The sequence below is a fragment of the Alternaria conjuncta genome (genome assembly GCF_024043145.1).
Source record: "Alternaria conjuncta strain BMP 0040 chromosome Unknown scaffold_6, whole genome shotgun sequence".
NCBI lineage: Eukaryota > Fungi > Ascomycota > Dothideomycetes > Pleosporales > Pleosporaceae > Alternaria > Alternaria conjuncta.
Window position 1 is genome coordinate 1987552 of NW_026250095.1, and position 23125 is coordinate 2010676.

General features: G+C 25.1%; 1 protein-coding gene across 1 annotated transcript; it reads right to left on the reverse strand.

Annotated features, from left to right (window-relative positions):
• Nucleotides 1-1475: 1475 nt before the first annotated feature.
• On the reverse strand, nt 1476-1910 carry J4E85_005081 (uncharacterized protein; the record flags this gene model as incomplete). The annotated part of the gene is made up of 2 exons (XM_051469331.1): nt 1476-1700; nt 1830-1910. The coding sequence occupies 2 exons, from the start codon at nt 1908-1910 to the stop codon at nt 1476-1478; spliced, it is 306 nt and encodes a 101-aa protein (XP_051327546.1).
• Nucleotides 1911-23125: the final 21215 nt, after the last annotated feature.

Genomic DNA, 23125 nt, shown 5'->3' on the forward strand with positions numbered 1-23125 from the left:
GCTTACGTTCGTTGGATGTCTCCTGCAAAGGGGTTGTATTGCGGCTGTCCTTTCGGGGTATCAGTTTCAGTGTGGCCTTTTAGAAGGTCGCCTCTCCCGTCGTCTTCCCATAACGAGTAGTTCAATCTACCGACGTCTGAGATCGGTGTCTGAGAGCCTACCGCAAGCAGTACATTAACGATCGTTCCGTCATACGAAGGACCGACGTGATCATGGACACGCCTCGCAAATTTCTATGGATTTGCGAGCTTCCCAACACTGATTCGGAGCGATGTTCCGCCTTCCTTGTCCTTCGAAGAGGGAGACATACCATGTTTCAAGGATAGTTTCACTGCAGATATGCCGGTCTTTTCGCAAGCCACATGTTGAACGAAAATCTCGGCACCATCCACCGAGCTTTTGTTAGCGGCAAGTTCATATCCTCTTTGAGAAGCTCCAGCACGCTGAAAAGTCGCAGACGACCACCCCGGAGAGGTTTTCAACTACTGTTCATACGCTGTTGATACTTACTGCACCAAGCTTGAAAAATACTAAACCCTTACGGATGTTACGCCAGCATACTGATGCGCAGTTGCCTTGCATCCTGCGGCCTACTTTACCTATCTCGAGCTCGAATGGAGTCTTGAAAAGAAATGGATCGCGGAGGCAAAGCACGTAGGTCAGGATGTGTACGCAAGCTACGAAGTAGATGTAGCTGAATCAACACAGAAGGAGGACAATGGGGGTACTACTAATAGCGATACTGCGCTTGATCTTTTCTAGCAAGCTCGTAAGCGTGGTCATTGGCCCGCCGCAACTTCAGTGTCTACCACGCCGAAGGAACCGCACAACACTGGCCTGTAGGCCTGATAGGATTATGGCTAGTGCCAATAAGGCCGATCGGGATGTTGAGAATCCTCTGAGGTGTTAGGTTCACTATGCATCTGACTACCCTGTGCTCTCCGAGATGGCGTTGAATCGTTTACTCGTCCGGCAATGAGCTCTGAATGTGAGCGTGTATTCCTACAAACAAAGAAGGTCGTTCAAAATCAACGAAAACGCCTCAATTCAGACACTGCTGCAGCTATTGAATGTCAAAATCACTTTTTGATTAGCAACGAGCGCACAATATCCGCGTAGTCTTGATTTAGCATAGTACGTGTACATAATCCCAAGCCACGTAAACTAGATAAGCCGCAATGTGCTTGCGATCCGACCCTATGTACATGTCTCACGGGTACGCAACCTGCACGCGATTATCTTCAATCTTGCGAGCTGGCCATTTGTGGTGCACGGATTTCTTGATCGACGCAAGGCTGCTATTGAGGCTGGGAAACCTTGTCATCCAACTACTGGTTTTTATGGAAATAAACATATCGGTCTTCCACAACTCATCTCTACTAGTATGTCGCACCACGACCCGTGTAGCCATAGCCGCACGGGTTGTCCGAATCATGCGCAATGCCATACCACGTGCCCCTTGTCTCCTGGCTGTCTCATCCCATACCCTTGCCATCGTTGCAGTCGTTGATGACGCGGTTAATGCTCCACTCAGCGTCCTGGCAGGGCATGTAGCCAGTGCGGCAGAAGCTATTGCAGGCGTAGGCGACAATACCGTTGTACGAGTTGCTGGAGACGCGTTTGGCGTTCCCTGCTAGGTTACCGTTCTGGCATTGACTCATGAGGTCTTTCAATGCGGCGCGAGCGTTTCCTTGGCTAGACTGGTCGGAGGAGGAGGCGCAGTGTTTACCGCTGTTAGAGCGGGAGCAGCCTCGTGCCTTGAAGGAAACAGAAACATGTCAGCTGGTCGCTTTTGTGGCCAGGGTCGTGATTGCTCAAGTAAGCCTTACCTGAAGGTCGACCGTGGCGGCCATGATGGTGCTGCTTTGGAACAGGAGTGTTCCGGCGGTGGTAATGGCGAAGAAGCGCATGATGAGTAGGTTATTGCTGTACAGTACGAACTTCGATACAGAGAAAAGTGTGCTAGACTAAAAGACTAGGTCGACCTATAATAACTCAATGTTAATAGAGAGAGTAGTGTTCTTACATTACTAGAAACACGTCGTACTTATATACATTCGTTCTACGCTAGCTAGATTACATAATATTTTACTATGCAAGTGTACTTACTTCTAAGCTAGAAGCTTCTATACACAAATAATATAATACAATAATAGTAGTTAGTAATATAGATAGTATTAGTTATTATCTATATAAAGATTAACTAATTACACAGCTCTAGAGCCTATTTTATAGTAGAAGTATAGCGCTAAGCTAAGTATAGAAGATAATAGCACGTGTAGATACTATTTATATCTACTAGATAAAGTTATTATATTTTTAGATAGGTAGTAGCATTATTAGAGTAAGAATTTAATAGCTTACTTAATTAATCTAGCTATATAAAGTGTACTACCTTCTCTTTTAAGAAAACACTAGTATAGCTTATTCTAATAACTTTAAATATACGTATTTATTCTAGCTTCTATCTAATATCTAGTTCTTAGTTTATTCTAATAGTATATCTATAAGTAAAATATCTTCTAGATTAGTAGAAGTAGCTAGTTATCTTATCTAATATTAATAGTACTACTAGCTATAATAAGCACTTATATAATATCTTTAGCTACTATATAAAAAGTCTTATAAGAAAGTTTACTATAGTATATATTTATACTACTCTATAATAGAAGGTAAATACTTTATTTTTAATATAGTATATAGTAGCTTTAAGAGCTATATTAGGTAAAGTAACTACTTTTAATATTAATATTAGCTCTAGCTTCTAGAAGAACCTCTATAATATAGATATAGTCTTTTATTACTACTATATATATAGTATTATTAAAGCGCTAATTTCTATTTAGAATTACTTCTTAATTAACTAGTAGATAGTATAAGTAGCTATAGCCTTAAGAGATATATATTATAGAAAACTACTCTATTTAAGATTTAAGCTTTTTAGTATTATCTTTTTAGTTAAAAAAGTATTTAGATATCTATTTAATATTTTCTACTTATATAATAAGCTAAGAGCTATACTACCTAGAGGTTTTATAAGCCTAATAATAAACTTTTAAAATATATTCTTAAGACTTAGAACTTTACTACTAATAATAATACTAATTACTAGTATTAACTTTATAAGTATTATATATTATATAAGTATACGCGCCTTAAGCGCTTTATTAGCTTTAGAGAAGCTAGTTATTATAGTTCTAGCTAGTTTCTATTCTATTACGTTATTATATAGCTAGCCTAGCCTAATTAGACTAGACTACTTACTAGCTTTCTATATATAAAGGTTTTATATCTTTATATTTTATATAATAGCTTGTATTTTATTAAATCTAATTATTATTATTTATATCTTTTATATTATATAAGCTTCTTTTTAAGATAAGCTCTATCTACTTATATATAAATTATATATTAAACTCTAATATATATTAGCGCGTAATACTAGATTACTATAGCTTTCTATATTACTAGCGCGTAATATAAAATTACTATAGCTTTCTATATTACTAGCGCGTAATATAAAATTACTATAGCTTTCTATATTCTATATCTCTATACTAATAAGTAGTAATATAGTCTAATTAAACTCTAGTAGCGCTAGTGTAGTCTTAGCGCTAGTAGCGCCTACTAATAACGCTAATAGTAGTAATACCTAAGTAATAGGCACTTAGGTTAACTCTAAAAGCTTTAATAATAATTTAGGTAACTTTAAGAATAATAATAACCTTAATAATAATAAAAAAGCTAAGCTCTATTAGAAGTAGGCTAACACTTTTATAGAATATTAGTAATAGCGTTATATCTAGTTTACTAGTAGTAATAGTAATAGTAGTAATAGTAAAAATAGTAATAATAGTAATAATAGTAATAATAACACTAACTATATTAGTTATTAATATAAGTTTTACTAATAGTCTCTTAAGGCTGCTACTAAGCTAGCTAAATCTACTATCTTAGATATAGACTATAATAACGCTACTAATATTATATAAGTTTACTTATTCTAAGTTTATAAGAATAATAAGTAAAAGATTATCTCTAATATATATAATACTAAGTAGTTTACTAACATAGTCTAGAAGTATAGTAAATATATCTTTACTTACTTTCTTACTATTATAACTAATTACTATAATTAATATAATAAGGTTAAGTAGTTAACTAATAAAGCTTAGCTTTATAAGTAGAAAGTTAACTTCTATATTAAGTAAGCCTACTAATAGACTTAAGCTACTACTAATCTTACTATTAAGAATCTAACTAAGAAGTATAACTAGATAATTATAACTAAGAACTTATATATAGCCTACTTTACTATTATTAATAATAAAATTAAAGCTTTCTATAACTCTAATATCTAGCTCTATACCTATATTAGTAAACTAGTTAATAAGAAGAACTAGCTCTAATAGCGCCTAGATCTTTCTACTAATAGTAGTAGTAGTATTATAGCTAGTAAAAGCGTTGCTAGTAGTTATACTTATAGTAGTAGTTCTACTAGTAGACCTACTATCTCTCTATTTAACTTATTTATTAGCTAAAGTAGTAACTCTCTAGCTCTTCTACTTAGTAGACTATATAGCTTTACTATCTATTAGAGTAGTCTACTACTAGCGCTACTATAGTAGCTAGCTTACTTAGCTACACTACACTTTTATATCTCTAATAATCTTACTTCTACTAGCGTAAAGCTTAAGAATATTAAAATATTCTATAGTAATAATACTAACTATACTAAGTATAAGTACTAGTACTATACTACTAAGAACTTTCTTTTAAAGTCTAACGTCTATACTACTATCTAGAACTAGATAAACTATATTATTAATTACTTATATAGTTCTATAGCTTAGTAGATTAAATACTATACTAATATAGCTTTACGTAATTAGTTTATTAGTATAAATAAAATCTTTACTACTCTAGACTATATCTATAATATCTTAGATACGTATACTAATACTACTACTACTTTTTATAATAAAAGCGCTAATAGTCTTATATAGAAGAATAATAAGAGCTTTAATATCTAAGTTAGTTATTTTATATTAGTTTTTACATCTATAAATATATCTAATAGTAAGCTTATTTAATATACTATCTAACTTATAAAATATAGCTATAATACTATATTTTAGTATTACGTTAGTAATACCTAGAATAGTTTTATTTATAACTACTACACTTAGTAATAGTTTCTAAGGCTTACTAGTTCTAGTATTAGTACTAGTAGTACTAATAGTAGTTATAGTAGCTATAGAGGTAGTAGCGTAGCTTCTTCTAGTAGTAGTAAAACTATTATAGTAGGTATTTATAATAACTATAGTTATATAAAAGCTTAGCTTACTATTTTATTAAAGTAGAGCTAATACTTTAAGTATAGTAGCACTACTAATAATAGTAGTAAGCACTATTACGCTAGTAATAATAATGTCTCTACTATCTATAAAAATAGCTCTATTATTACTACCTCTAAGATTCTAGTCTTAATATTAACTCTTACTAATACTACTCTTTAGACTTCTATTAAGAACATTACTAGCTTAGAAAACTAGATATCTCTAGTAATAGTTACTACTAGAGATAGAAGAAGAAAAAAAATAATTATAATATATATAGTCTAAGTTCTTCTCTATAATACTTAGTATCTACTTACTCTAATACTCTCTATAAGGTTTTTACTAAACTACTCTTCTCTAAGTTACTAACTCTACTAATACTCTACTTACTAGAGTAAAAAGTAGATATACTTTAAGTTTATATATAATATTTAGAGAACTAAATATATAAGAATAATAGTAGTACTACTAGTAAGATAGTAACGCTTAGTTTAAATATAATTATAAAGAGTAAGTAGCTAGTATAAGAATAGTAATTTATATTTAAATATAAAGCTATATTATCTACTAGCACTACTATTAATATAAAAGAATTAATAGACTCTAGCGCTACTAGTAACTATATATTAATATTATTTACGTAATAATATAAACTATAAATATTTATACTTAAGTAGCTACTATAGCTTTATCTTAGTAATAGTAGTATTATTAGCTAGACTATTACGTAAGGCGTTTTAGTTTCTATTACTTATAGTAATTATAAAGCTAAGAAGCTTTTCTACTAGGTTAATATAACTAGTTATAACTTTATCTTTAGTCTACTTTAGCTAGAAAAGTATAACCTATATATTAATTAGTAGAATAGAACTATATACTTTAGTAGTAAGTACTATAACACTAACTACTTTACCTATAGTACTAATATTCTTATCTATAGTATATATTATAAGCGCTAGCTAGCTAATAAAGAAATAAACCTATTTTATATCTTAATAGATATCTACTATATTATAAGTACTACTACTACTACTATAGCTACGCGTAATAACTATAATATTATCTAGATATACTCTTAAGACTTTAAGTAACTAGAGCGTAGTAATAAAGATAATAATAAGCGTAATTACGTTTACTATATATTTACTTTAATATTCTCTTCTATTAAGCTTAACGCTCTTATCTAGAAGAATATTAAGAAGTTTTATAATAAGCTTAATATACCTACTAAGTCTTAGAAAGATATTATACGTAAGCTACCTAGATAGCTTTATAATATAGCCTACTAATTTAATTCTAACTCTTTTACTACTAGTTTTTCTAAGTAGAGAGGCTCTATTAACTACGCTATTAATATTATCTCTAGCTCTAAGTATTCTTCTACTAGAATATATAGTCTAAGTTATAATAAGAGTATAGCTATTAAAGTCTATATCTATAATATAAACTTATATAGTAAGATTTATAAAAGTAAGTTAGAATATACCTTACTAGTACTTATTATCTAGAAGCTAGATAGTAGTCTTTATATTTGTATTAACTATTATACTTTTAATATAGTTATAATTAAGAACTATAATACGCTACTAATAATTAAAAAGACTCTAGCTAGATTATCTAAAGTTACGTACTTTACTATAGTTAATATTATTACTATATTTAATAAAATATATATTAAGAAAAAAAATAAGTATAAGACTACCTTTTTTACTTATAATAGACTATTTAAGTATTTTATAATACTCTTTAGCCTTTATAATACTTTAGATATATTTTAGTTCTATATTAATAAAGTTTTATAAAAGTATCTTAATAACTTCTATTCTATTTATTTAGATAATATTTTAGTATATAGCTCTACACTTAAGATATATAAAAGATATATCTATATAGTTATCTATAAACTTAGAAAAGCTAGTTTATATCTTAATATTAATAAAAGTAAGTTTATAGTTACTAAGGTAAAGTATTTAGAACTAATCTTAACTACTAATAGGCTAAAGATAAATCTCTTAAAGGTTAAAACTATTCTAGACTAGTTCTTACTTATAATACTAAAGAAGTTATAAGTATTTCTAAAATTTACTAACTTCTATAAACGCTTTATTATAAAGTTCTTATATATTATAAAACTACTTATAGATCTTACTTAGAGTAAGATAAATAGTAATATCTACACTAACTTCTTTATTATTTAAAGCTCTCTAGCCTATAAAGCTTTTAAGAGATTAAAGTATATATTTACTATAGCGCCTATTCTTTTCTACTTTAACTTTAACCTTAAAACCTAAATTAAGATAAACGTTTTAGACACTATTATAGCTACTATATTATTTTAAGTCTAAACTAATAGTATACTTAAGCTAGTAGCTTTTATATCTATAAAGATATTTCTAGTAGAGTATAACTACACTATCTATAATAAGAAGCTTATAGTAATAGTTAAAGTATTTAAAAAGTAGTAGTCTAAGCTAGCTAGCACTACTAACTTTATAAAGGTTATCTCTAATTATACTACTTTATAAATCTTTATAGTAAATAAAAAACTTAATAGATAATAAGTTTAGTAAGTAGAATTCTTTAGTAAATTTAACTTTAAAATTATTTATAAGCTAAGTTATCTAAGCTTAAAGCCTAACGCTCTAATCTATTACTCTAGTAATACGCCTATAAACCTAAATAATCTCTATATTCTACACTAGACCTAGATAATTCTAGATTCTTACTATATTAACTTTACTCTTTGCAAAGATATTATATAAATATACTACTTAGATAGCGCTATATACGCAGCTTATCTAGCTAGAATACTATTTATAGACTATACTAAGTTAGCGCCTATACTAGTAGCTATAGTTTATCTTATAAGTAAGAAGTTTATTATTAATAGTAACTTAGTAGATAAGAAGCCTAAACTAGCGTTTCTTTTAGATATTAAGTTAGAGAGAGAGAGTTAATAGTAAACTCTCTACTAGATATTCTAGCTCTATAGGTATAAATATCTATAGAAAGCGCTTTTAATAAACTTATAGTTACTATTTATATAGCGTATAACTAGAATAGTATAATAAAGAATATTATTAAAGCTAAAGCTAAAGGCGCTTACTACCTCTCTTATAGTTTAGTAACTAAGATAAAGCTAAAAATAAAGCTTAAGAACTATATAGTTTATAATAGACTTATCTACTTTTATAAATATTTAGTTATTCTATTTAATAATAACTTATATAACTATATTATTAGTCTCTATTATAATAGCTCTTCTATAAAATATAGTAGTAAAAGGCCTATATACTATCTTATTAGCTAGTACTATTACTAGCTACTAATAATAGACACTATTACTTACTATACTTATAACTATAAAATGTATTAACGTACTAAGCTATATAAGAACTAGAAGTAGAGACTCTTATACTTTTTATCTATTCTATATTACTTTTAGATAGATATCTTAGTTAATTTTATTACTTCTTTCTTTTATTATAAGTGCTTTAGTTATATATATAAGTATATAATAGTAGTTATTAATTATCTTAGTAAGTAGTAACGCTTTATTACTTTTAAGAACCTAAAGATCTAGATAGTTATTTAAGTCTTTATTAAATATATATAAAAAGAGAAAAGCTTTTTTTCTACTATTATCTCTAATTATAGCATATAGTTTATTTTCTACTTCTAGAAAAAACTCTACGCTAGAATAGGTATTATACTAAAGCTTTCTACTATATATTATTTTAAGACTAATAGTTAGACTAAGGTTACTAATACTAGTCTAAAGTATTATCTCTATGCATATATTAACTATATATAGAATAACTAGATTAAGTAGCTATCTATTATCTAGCTTACTATTAATAACTATAAGAATATATCTACTAGTGTTACCTCTATACTAGCTATAAAGAGCTATTTACTATATATAGAGATAGAGCTAAATACTTCTATAGCTACTATCTAGTCTAGAGCTAAAAAACTTTTCTATAAAGAAGCCTATAGTACTACTAATTATATAGTAGATATTATTTACTTTATATAGAAAAACCTTTACTAGATATAAAATAAAATAGAGTACTATACTAACGTTAACTACTAAGTAGCTCTAAAGTATTATATTAGTAATTACGTTTATATTAACGCTAGAAATATCTCTACTATACGCCTAAATTAAGAGCTTTTTACTAAGAATCTAAGCCTTTTCTATATTAAGGCTATTAGTAACTAATATACTATTACTCTAGAGCTACTAGATTATTATAAGTAAGTATACTTAGTCTTTTATCTCTAGCTATTATACTTAGACACTAACTAGCGCTATAGTAATAAGAATAAAAGTAACCTTACTACTAAGAAGCTAGATAGTTTTTATAATTATTATATTAATACTATTATTAATTATTATATTAATTAGTATTATAAAGACTCTATTACTAGTAAAAAAAGTACTTAGTAGTATAAGGTTAAGTATACTAACTTACTAGACTAGAATATCTTTTTCTTTTAGTAGAATTATACTAACTTATAGAGTACTAAGAAAGCTATCTAAGACTTCTATAATACTTACTCTAGTAAGCTATTCTCTTATAAGTTATATTAGAACTTTACTCTATACTTTAATACTATCTTTATATATACTTTTAATAGCTACACTAATAATACCTTTAATAAAAATATAGTAGATAGCTCTAATACTTAGTAAACTAATCTAATATTAGAGAAGGTCTATTATAGTATTAGTCTAGAAAGTAAGCTTTATAGTTATTTAGTTAATCTAATATAGCTAGGTAAAGTAAGATATAGCTTTAGTATTAATTAATTATAAATAGCTTTCTCTCTTAATATTATAAGTACTTCTATCTTCTATACTACTCTTCTTAACTCTAACTCTAACTCTAACTCTAACTCTAACTTTAACTCTAACTCTAACTCTAACTTTAACTTTAACTCTAACTTTAACTCTAACTCTAACTCTAACTCTAACTCTAGGCCTAGGCTTAGTCTTATTTCTAGTTTCTAACTCTAACATTACTATAATAATAGTAGATATACTTAGTATCTTATAGAGAATATAATACTTTATAAGATAATAGAGAATAGTATATTACTATAATAGCGTACCTAGTATATAGAAAAATAGTAATATTATCTTTATAAAGAAGCTACGTTAGATAGTTATAATAATTACTAGTGCAACTATTTTAGAAAAAAGAGGTAATATTATAGTTCTAGCTAGTTTCTATTCTATTACGTTATTACGTAACTAGCTTAGCCTAATTAGACTAAGCTATCTACTAGCTTTCTATATATAAAAGTCTTATACCTCTATATTTTATATAATAGCTTATATTTTATTAAATCTAATTATTATTATTTACATCTCTTATACTAGTTTTATAGACTATTTTAAGAATTAGTTAAATTTTACACTACTTATAGTAGCTATACTATTATTTAGAATAATAAGAGCTATATTATTATAGCTCTCTTAATATATAGTATAAATATTACTTTTAAATCTACTATAAGTTCTATAGTTAGTACTATAATCTAGAAGTTTTTAAGAGCTTTACTAGATAGCGTAATAAAAAGTACTACTAAGCCTACTATATTTAATTAATATCTATAGCTTAGTAAAGTAGAAAACTATTATAGACTAGTCTTAGAGTTAGAATATATAAAGTATTAATAGAATATTATAAAGCTTAGAGCTTTAAAAGCTATATATAGAATCTAAAAGTTTATATAGTAAGTCTAGACCTTATCTAGATCTTTTCTATACCTTTTCTATTCTAGTCTAGGCTTAGATAAAGCCTAAGACTATAATAAAAACTTATAATTAAGATATAAAAAAGTAGAGATAAAGTATAAAGATATATATATCTATAGTTATTCTATTAGTTTTTATTATATATAGCTATATAAGTAGTAATAAGTTAGTATAGATTTAAGTTTAATTTACTTTATATATAATTAGTAGTAATATTATCTTATTTATAAAGCTTACCTAAGAGAATATATAGATTTCTACTAGCTATATTATAATTAAAATAAGGCTAAGAAGCTATAAAAAGAGATAAATAAAGTATCTACCTAATATAGTAATATAATAGCTTATACAAAGCTACGTAAGTTAGAAAAATCTATTTTATTCTATATAATATAATATAAATTTATTAGAGATATTATCTAAGCTATCTATTAGTAGGTTAATAATTCTATAGTATAAGCTAGTCTAAGAAGAGTAAAGTCTATTACTAGTATATTAGTTTTTTCTTATAAAAAGTCTAAATTTAAGATTTAAAAGTTTAGGTATTAAGTAAGCTAAAGCTTAGACTTTAAATACTACTACTTTTAGTATAGTAGTTAAAGTTTATATAATTTAAGCTAGTAAAATAACTATATTATAAATACTAATACTTATTTATAGTAAAGAATATTATAATATTATTATATATTTTAACTAGCTTATGTTAAAGTTAGAGAGTAGTTATAATTACTTAATTATAGACACGTAATTGCTTAGCTTTTAAGTATATAGCTAGAGATTTTATTCTAACTTTCTTTTATAGTAGATTAATTACAATATACTTAATTATCTCTAATTATTAATTGTCTCTAGCTCTAATAGTTATAAGCCTAGCTACTTAATTATAGAACTAATTTCTACTACGCATTAAAGCTTACTAAAAGATAAGATTAGTTAATCTTATTTCTACTCTACTCTCTCTAAATATTCTATAATTAGAACTTCTTCTACGTAATTACTTACTTACTACCTACTGTTTTATTACTCTCTATATCTCTATATTAATTCTACACTCTAACTCTATAGATATAAGTAATTATAATATAGCTATTATAACTATAAATATACTTCTTAAGAAGTAATCTAACTAAAATACCTAGTTTATACTTCTTAAATAATACTATAATAAGAAGAGTATTTAGAAAGAGATTAATTCTAATCTTCTAGATATTAAATATATAGATACTTAGAAGCCTAAGTTCTCTAACCTTCTAGTTCTAAAGCCTATAGCTCTAGCTTCTCTCTTTATAAAGCTAACTAAGAATTAAAAGAATAAGTATAATAAAGCTATCTATAAGTATAATACTTTTTTATAAGATTATAATTATAAAACTAAGAATAGTACTATACTTATAGCTTACTAGAACTATAAGTCTAAGTAGTAGTTAAGAAAGAGTAAGAAGATTAATAATATTAAAAACTAAATTATATACACTATTACGCTAGATTACCTATTACTTATAACTATAAGTAATAATAAAAAAATAGTCTAGTTTCTTATAAAGACTCTTAAAACTATACTTACTTTTATAGATTAGACTACGTAATATATAGTTTACGTAAAGTATTATACTTATCTTAAGAAAACTTAGAAAGGTACTATTAAAAAGTAGTTTACTAACTAGTTAATACTCTACTAAAAAGTAAAAATTTTTAAGCTCTTAGAAGTTAAAGAACTTCTTATAATTACTAACTTTCTTACTATAGTTAAGAAGTTTAATTCTAAGTAGGCCTACTAGTAGTAATATAATTAATTATTTACTATAGCTCTTAAAAAGAATACGTTAAGCCTTAATAATCTTAGTAAGATATTTAGTGTTATTCTCTAGAAGATATTAATTACTACTAGAAAGAGAAAAGCTAATATAATTTTTAACGTAGTTATAGGTTAACTTTCTACTTCTACTAAGTTAAGTAAGAAGTAGTTAAGCTTACTATCTAAGCTTTACTTCTATAAACCTAACGTAAAGTATAAGTAGAAGCTTATTTTATATTTCTAATAATAAACTATAATTACTAGATCTAGACTACTAGGTATTCTACTAATAGAACTCTTAGCTTAAAATAAGTAAAAGATCTAAAAGCGCTATTATAAAAAGAAGTAAAGTAGCTTATATAAGAAGATTAAGTAATCTAGCTAGAAGATAAGCGCTCTAGCTAGAAAGTACTTTAGTAATATAGTTTTAATAATTATTTACTCTAAAAAGCTAATTACTAAGTTTAGGTCTTCTATCTTTAGTATAGACTTTAAGTCTTACGCGCTCTTAGCTAGTATAATTCTTAATAGTAAAGCTATAGTCTACTTAGTTAATAATAAGACTTTAATTAAGTCTAGTTTCTTTATTAAGACTAATAGAGAAATAGTTAAAGTAAGTAGCTAGATTCTTCTAGTAATTAGTATTAGTAATTATGTACTTTGTCTTATTTTTAGTACCTCTAAAAAACCTAGAAAAGCTAATCTTATACTTACTAGCGTTAAGATTATCTCTAGTTTCTATACTAATATTATCTTAGAAGAGCTTCTTAAAAATAGTAGTATATAGTATATAAGCTATAATTATATAATTAGAATAAGTACGCTAAAAGTGTCTATTATTCTTATAACTCTTAAGTATAAATTTAACCTCTTATTTATTAAATATAACTTTTCTATTTATTCTTCTAATTCTATTATTATAAATACTATTACCTACTTATAAGTTCTATAATTATATACTAGTAACACTAATCTTTAGCACTAAAAATCTAGCTATCTAGATAAGTAAGCTTTTAAGGCTCTTATTAAAGCTATCTAGAATATAAAGATTATAAGTATATAATATAGTAAGTATAATAACTATACTACTACCTATATATTCTAAAGAATCTCTTATTAGCCTTATAAGCTATTACTACGTCTCTTCTTTAGAGTATTATAGAACTTATTTAACTTCTTTATAAGCTATATACTTAATAAATAGGCTCTAATTATTAAAAAGAATTATTTAGGCAAGCTATATAATTATAACCTAAAGAATAAGACGCTAAACTCTATAATAGAAGTTATTATAAGCTTTATAGTAGTAGTTAAGCGCTACTATTAGTAGAAGATTATAGAAATCTATTAGAATAATAATACTATAATATTACCTTAGAGAAAGTACTTAAGATATAAGAAATAGGCTAAAAAGAAGAGAATTATAATTATAACGCCTCTACTATATACCTATAAGCCTAATAGCTTAGTAGAGAAAGCTAGCTAAAAGCTTATTACTAAGTTAATTAAAATACGTATAAGCGCTAATCTTCTAGCTAGACTCTAGCTAGTAATTATAAATATAGTAGCTTAACTCTATAAAATAAGTCTATTATAGCTTTATAGCTATTAATCTCTAGATTAAGTATTATATAAATAGTTTAGAAAATACTTTTAATATTATTAGCTACCTAAGATTAAGTACTAAGCTACTAATCTTTGCCTAGATTAGAGTAGAATCTATACTTATAGCTATTAAGTGTATCTACTTAATAGTAATTATGTAGCTAAAAAGTACTATTAAGACTTTAAAGTTAAGCTTTGTAGCTATATAAAATATCTTATTAGCTATTAAGCTTCTAATATATATTATATATAAGTACTAGTAATTAATTAAATAATTATAACTTATAACGTTATCTTTAATAAGTAGAAGTTCTATTAAGGTAAGTGTAAAGAGAAGCTAACTAGAGATTAAGTAATTAAGTAGATTAAAATACTTAATAATAGTAAGCTAGATAATTCTATAGAAAAGTTTAATATTCTTTCTATTAATTAAATAGCAAGTATAGTAGAGCTATTAACTACTAAGTAAGATCTTAGAAGTAACGTAGACTATAATTAAAGTAATAAGATTAGCCTATCTATTAAATATAATTAAGGCTCTATTAATTTAATAAAGATAAAGTATAAGGCTAGTATTTTATTAGAAATTTCTAATAATTAGTAGCTTTCTACTAGGCTTACTACTCTAGAACCTACGCCTAAGCGTAAGATTTTAGAGATAGGTAATTAAAGTAATTATAGAGTTTCTAATAGTTAAAGAGTAGTATATACGCCTAAGAGAGCTAATCTATTAGAGTCTAGAGGTAAAGAGCCTTTTATATATAAATTAGAAAATCTAACTCTATCTATTAAGCTTATTATAATAGACTCTAGTTCTATAGAAATAGATAAAAAACTAGCTTAACTAGAGTAAGCGCTAAAGAGACTAAGAGGTAGGCTATCTAAATTAGTAGTCTTCTCTTAATAATTAATATAGCTATAAAATTAGCTAATAGCTAAATTCTCTAGAACGCACTATAGTAGAAGAGTTATAAGTAAAGAGCCTAAGCGCTCTTTTTCTATAAATATCTATTAACTATTAAGACGCCTAAAAGATAAGAGTAAATAGCCTACTTAGTCTAGTAATTAACTAGAGAGTAATAGCGCAGGTAGCGTAAATATAGTAATTACAAGCTTAGTTAATAAGTAAGCTTAGATTAACTTTTATAAAACCTATCTTTCTAGTCTTTAAAAAGACTAGAATAATTAAGCTAGCTATAAAACTATAAACTTTATTATTATAGCTACTACGCTTAGTAAGTATAAGCTAAAAGCTACTTACTAACACTATAATAATCTTTATAAGCTACCTAAGTTATAAAAATAACTAATCTAGTACCTAATATATACGCTCTTTAAAGATATCTCTAAGAGAGAGATTAATTAGCTAAGTAAGAAAAGAATCTAGATAGAAATCTATAGGTTAAAAGTCTAAGATTAGCTACTTCTATTAAAATAGATATAAACTTATAAGTATAATTAGAATAGCTATCTTTTTAAATATAAAGCTTAAATTATAGTTTATAGTAATCTCTAGAAGAAGAACTTAATTAATATAACTTATATAGTAATACTTACTATAAAGTTCTTCTACGCTATAATAGTAATTACTATCTAGAGTAATCTAGAGATTAAATAGTTTAATATTATAGAAGCGTTTCTTAACGCAAAGATTATAGTAGAAAACCTAGTAATCTATAAGATACTAGATAGCTTTAGAAAGCTAGAATTATACGTATAGCTTAACTACGCGCTTTATAAATTATAAAACTTTCTACTATTATAGTATAAAGAGTTCTTAGAAACGCTAAGAGCTATTAGTATAATAGCTTTTTAAGAAGAGCTCTACCTCTTCTTTAATTAAGAACGTAAGATTTTTATTTTCTTCTATATTAATAATATTCTATTACTCTATTATAAGAATATAAAGTAATAGGTAATAGCTATATAGACTAAGATTTCTAGTAAGTATAAGATCTAAGATTAGAGAGATATAGAATAGTTTTTTAGTATTTATATAATTAGAAACTAATATCTAAAAATAATTATACTTATTTATAATACGTATATAGATAAGATACTTAAGAAGTTTAAGCTTAGAAATAGATCTTTCTTTTTAACGCTTCTACTATTAGAAGAGCTAATTAAGAATACTAGAGAAGTAACTAAGCCTAAAATTAAGAGATACTAGAAAATAGTTAGCTCTATACTTTATATAGTAATTATACTCTAACTAGATATAGCGTATACTATCTTAAAGCTTTTATACTTTCTTATAAATCTAAGTAATAAGTATAAAAAGGCTGTAGAGTAAGTAATTATATATCTCTACTATACTTACTTTAATATAATCTAGTATAGTAACTATAATAGATCTAATCTAATAATTACTAGAAACGTATTCTTTACTAATAATTTAGAGACCTACTAATTATCTTATAAATATATTACTATATTATATAAAGGCATAATCTTTTAGAAAGCTATAAGATAGAGTATAGTTACTATCTCTACTATAGAAGTAGAGCTAATTACTCTTAAGTATACTACTAAGAAAGCTATAGCGCTTAGGCACTTTCTTAAAAAGCTAGCGCTTAATTTTAGAAAACTTTAGACTATTTAGTATAATAATTAGTAGATAATTAGACTAGTTATTAGAAAGAATAAGTATATTAATACTTAGCTTAGGTATATTAATATCTAGAATATATAGCTATAGTAGAAATATACTAAAGAATTATTTAAGATTAAGTATTTAGAGACTATAATTATACCTATAGATAGATTAACTAAATTACTTACTTAATAATAGTTTAAGAAGTTTAAATAGCTACTTAACTTATAAGATTTATAATATTTAATTCTTAAGAAGTAAATAGAGTAGAGAGATCTTTATTTAGGCTACTACTATAAAGATTAATTATACCTAAGCTAGATCTTAGTTACTCTAACTAGCGCCTAGTTATAGAAAAGTAATTACTAATAATTAACGTAAGCACAAAGTAGATAAATTACTAAACTTTTCTACTAGACTAATCTATATAGCTACTAACTTACTAACTACTATAGCGCTAATCTCTCTAATTATAACTCTTATAGTTATTCTTATTAAAGGCTAGCTTACTATTTTAGCTATTCTTAAAGTTTTTAACTTAAGCTTATAGATAAGTAGTCTTAGTAGCTTAAGTTCTTATATAAATTTTAAGCTATATCTAATTATACTTAGCACGTAGTAGCGCCTTTACGTACTTAGCTTTAGCTAGCTAACGCTAAGTATAGTAATAGAATCTATTACTTATAATACTAGATATAAAGCTATTAGACCTATAACTACGTAGCTAAGAATTATAATACTAAGAATAATTATTGCGTAGCTAAAACTAATAATTACGCTACTAAGACTAGTAGTTACACTACTAAGACTAATAATAACTATACTAATTCTACTACTAATTCTATAGCAGCTAATTTCTAAATTAAAAAGCCTATAGCTAGAAAGTTAGTAGTAGTAGCTACTAGAATAAGCTTTAATAATAATAGCCTAAGTATTATAGTATTAGATTAAAGGCTATAAGTAGACAACTCTAAGTAGAAATTATAAGTAGAGGTATCTAACTACTACTTATATTAATCTCTCTTATTCTCTTACTTAGTATTATAGACTTACTATAAGTACTACGTTAATTAGAGTTTTAAGAAGTTATAGACAGAGTACTCTTTAAGCTCTTCTTACTTAAGAACTTAGAAGTTCTATCTAATAATTTAGCTAAAGTTTTAAAACTACTCTTAGCTTTTTTTTTCTACTTTTTATAAGTGTAGAGATCTTAGTAGAGCTACTTATAATACTTAATAGTGTTCTTAGAGCTTTAGCGCTATTATTAAGTTAGTAAAAGATTAAAAAGAACTAAAGAGAAGAGAATTATAAACTTACTTTAGAACTATAGTAATCTACTAAGCTTATAAAGTAATTATATAGATCTTAATTAGTAGTATAGTAGTTATAAAAGTTATAGAACAAATAATATATAACCTAATAGAGTTACTTAAAATAATTAGCTTTCTAAATATTATTAAGAAGCTACTAATAAATATAACGCTTATACTTAGAAACTTAAAAAGCGTTATAGTTAGGTAATACTCTAACTTGCTTATACTAATAACTAGTATATATTAGATATAAATAATCTAGAAAAGTCTTAAATATAAGAGCCTTACTCTTAGACTTTTTATAAGAGTAACTATAACTATAACTATTACTTAGAGACGCTTACTTTTCTTAATCTTAAGCGCCTTAGTTCTTAACGTAGTTAGATTACTAAAGGCCTAAATTCTAAGTTTAGAAAGTATTATTAGTAATAAAAATACTACTTTTAAAAATAGGCTTAATAGTCTCTTAGACGTTCTAGTTATTAAAGTTATTAAACTAAAAGGCTTTATAATCTAAGTAGGCACGCTTAGTATATAACTCTAATTACTTATAATTCTTATAGAGATTATTATTACTAAAGCTACTAGTTACCTTAAAGCTCTAAGATAGTTAAGTATTAGAAGCCTAATTATCTTAAGTAAAGCTACTAGAGAATAGGCTATTAGCTACTATTATTCTAGAAGAAAGAAGTAGAATTTAAGTAGTAGTATCTTTAAGTTAAGCGTAGTAGAAAGATTAAGCGCTTAACTATAGAGCGCTATTAAGTAGAGCGCTATTACACTAAGCGCTATTATACTAAGTACTAGCTTATATATTATAATTACTACTACTAGAGGTATTATAATTAAAGCGTAAGACGCTATTATAGTAGAAGCTAAAGCGCTAGCGTTTATAGCTAGAGTTAGAGTTAGAAGTTAAGTTATTAAACTAAATTATAATAGTTAGCTATTAATTTAGGTATAAGAGTAAGAACTTACTATAGTAATAAAAAGAATAAAGAAGTAAGTAGAGTAGAGAAGTAAGTAGAGTAGTATATTAAGTAGAGTAGAGAATTAAGCGTAAGGCTTAAGAGCGCTAAGGCTTAAGAGCTAAAAATCTTAAGTAGATAAGTTAATTAGATAGGTAGCTTATTAGCTTATTAGCTTAAGTATCTTAATAATATAAAAGTAGATAATTATAGTAGAGAAGAAAAAAATTAGAAGACTTATTATTATAAAGTCTCTAATTCTAGTCTAAGCGCGCACCTATATAAAAAGCTAGTATAGCTTATTAAGCTATTAATTACGCTATAAACTTTACCTAGAAGAGACTAGAAGCCTATATCTTACTATTAGAATTATCTCTTACTAGTTAAATACCTAAATTTCTATAGCTATTAGCTATATTCTAAGCTATTATAAGGTAATTTCTAAACTAATAGAGTTAATTTCTAGGCTATTAAGCCTTATTTAAATAAGTAAGAGCTTACTACTATTAGTATTAAGTATAATTAAATACTTAGTTAGGCTACAATCTACTACTATACTCTAGATTCTTAAGCCTAGACTCTACTAGAGTATACTAATTATAGTAGATTTAATAGAATTAGTTTTAGTAGAGTAGATTAATACTTTTACTACTTTAGAAAGTGTATTAAAGTTAGAGAGTAGTTATAATTACTTAATTATAGATACGTAATTACTTAGCTCTTAAGTATATAGCTAGAGATTTTATTCTAACTTTCTTTTATAGTAGATTAATTATAATATACTTAATTATCTCTAATTATTAATTGTCTCTAGCTCTAACAGCTTATAAATAGCTAAGCTATAGATAATAAGTAATAAAAAGTAAAAATTTTTAGAAAGTAGAATTATACTTTTACTATATATATACTCTCTATTTATATTTTACTACCTAAAGTAGATAAAAAATCTTAGAATATATTAAAAAATATAAATAGTAGCTTAAATTTTATACTAAAGCTATATTAGTATAATAAATAAGCTTTTAACTATATATCTACTTATCTCTTTTTTATAAGCTCTCTAAGTGTTAGTAAGTCTAAAGCTAATCTTATTACTAGATATATTACTTTACTCTTTTTATAGTTTTTTTAGTTTTATTTATATAATATATAATAATACTTTCTTAAAATTCTAAAGATTACTTTAAAACTACTATTAAAAAAAAACTTCTAGCTAAACTATCTTAGTAATTATTATATAGACTATTATTAGAACTATTATAAAAGCCTTTATTAGTAATCTTTAAGTCTACTTTATTTATCTTTTTTAATTATTTTCTAAGACTATATCTACTATTATACTACTATAAAAGCTTTTAATAAATAGACTAATAATTCTTTAGCTTTCTATTAGAGATTAGCTTTTAAGTACTTTACTACTAATATAAGAAAGTCTTTTCTAAATCTTTACTTTATTAATATATAGAATTAAATTACTCTTTTTAGAAAAAGTAGTTTTATTTTATTAGTAATCTACGCTATCTATATTTATAATATTTTCTATAAAATTAGACTATATAAAGCTTTATTTAAAAAGTTAAGAGTAGCTATTAGATATAAGCGTTAAGTATTTATTAGAGTTTTTAGCTAGAGTAATTATAAATAAAGTAAAGAGAAAACTCTAAACTACCTAGCTTCTTATCTAATATACTAAGCTAATTAAATAATATTCTTATAATTATTATAAGATTATAAAAAAAGGTAATTTAGATAAAATAGTATATACTTATAATATATAAAGCTATAAAGCGTCTTTTATTAGTAGTAATTACTTTTATCTACTTCTTACTTTTTTTATAAAAGCTTTTTTCTAGCTTTATTCTTATATCTAATTACTATTAGTATTTAATTTAAAAGTTTTTAAAAAAAACTTAAACATTAATAAGCTATATATATATCTAGTAAGTTTTACTACTCTAGTATATTCTACTATATTACTAAGTAGTAATATCTAAGTATTTATAAGAAATAAAGCTTTAATAGTAAGTAGAAGATAGAACTTCTATATAAACAAATCTTTATATTCTATAAATATATTAGTGTATTTTTATAAGTTTTAAAGTTTATAATAATATTAATAAGAATATAAAAAGAAAGTTGTTCTTTTTCTATATAATCTCTTTTAAGCTACTAAGAAGAGATAGTAAGTATAATTATAGTAGCTGTAAATAGAATAGAAAGCGTAAGTATAGTAAGTATAAGTTAAGTAGTCTAGACGTAGTAGAGATTTAGATTAACTTAAGTTATATATTAAACTATAGTAGCTAAAGAGCTAAAAGAAAAAAAGCTAATTAAGAGTATAGTTATAAGAGTATAGTTATAAGAGTATAGTAGTAAAAAGTATACTTTAAAAGAACTTTATTTAGTCTAAGAAAAGTATTATTAAATATATTTTATCTAAAGTAAAAAATATATAATTAAGCTAAAGTATATAAAAGATTTCTATAAAACTACTTAAAGAAGCTAGTAAGTATTATAAGCGTCTATATATATAAATATATATAGTTACTAATTAAGTATATAGAAAGATACTAGCCTATATAGATAGTAGATCTTATAAATCTAAACGCTAAGACTATTAAGAAGTAGAAGAATATAAGCGTAAACTATAAAAGGTAGTTATATAAGATAATAAATAAAAATATTATTAAGTTATTTAGTAAGTTTATTAAAGACCTTAACGCGTAAGATATATATATATATATATATATATATATATAAAATAGTTTATAGCTAATAGTATATAAAGAGCGCTAATATATTTCTAAAGGTATAGCTTAAGAAGCTAGAGAATTTAAGAGACTAAGTACTACTTAGAAAGAATAAAAGAGATAAGAAGTCTAAGAAGAATAAAAAAAAGATAGAATAAGTCTATAAAAGTTAAGTAGTAGTAATAAGAGTATAGAATAAATTAGAGCTATACTTATATATTTTATAAGTACTAAAACGCGTATAATATATTAATTACGTATTATATTAGTATAGATATTTATGTAGTAGAGTAATTATCTATATTAAAAGTAATAGTATTATAATATTACTAGTAATAGTATTTCTATAAAAGTAGCTAAATATAAAGCTATATTTAGTATATTAGTGTATATATATATATATAATATAATATAATATATATAGTATAGAGTAATTACATAGTACGTAAAGTAGACGTATAGTAGATAAGTATAAGTATAATATAAAAGTACTAGCTAAGTAGCTACTTAAAGTAGTAAGCACTTAAGGCGCTATATAGCCTTAGTAGACTTAAGAGCTATATTTAGTAGGCGTATATAGGTAGGTTATTTTAACTTAGACTAAAGAGTCTAGGTTAAGAGCTTTTTAAGCTACTATCTTTAATACTATAGCTTAACTCTATTACTAACTAAAGCTTATCTATCTAGTAATATAGTTTAGTTCTACTTTTACTATAGTTTTCTATTTACTTTTATAGCTAATAGAATAGCTTTTATATAATATTATACTACGCTCTATACTTTATACTCTACTTTATATTATTCTTATAAAGATCTCTTTATTATTACTATTAGTATCTATACTCTAGAAAGCTTATTTATATATTAAATTCTAGAATATAGAATATTTTTATCTTTTAATTATCTAATAGCTTTATATCTTTTCTTATTAATATTTTTTAAGTTTTCTCTAAAGTCTACTTCTAAGTCTACTAAAGAAGTTTCTATTACTATTA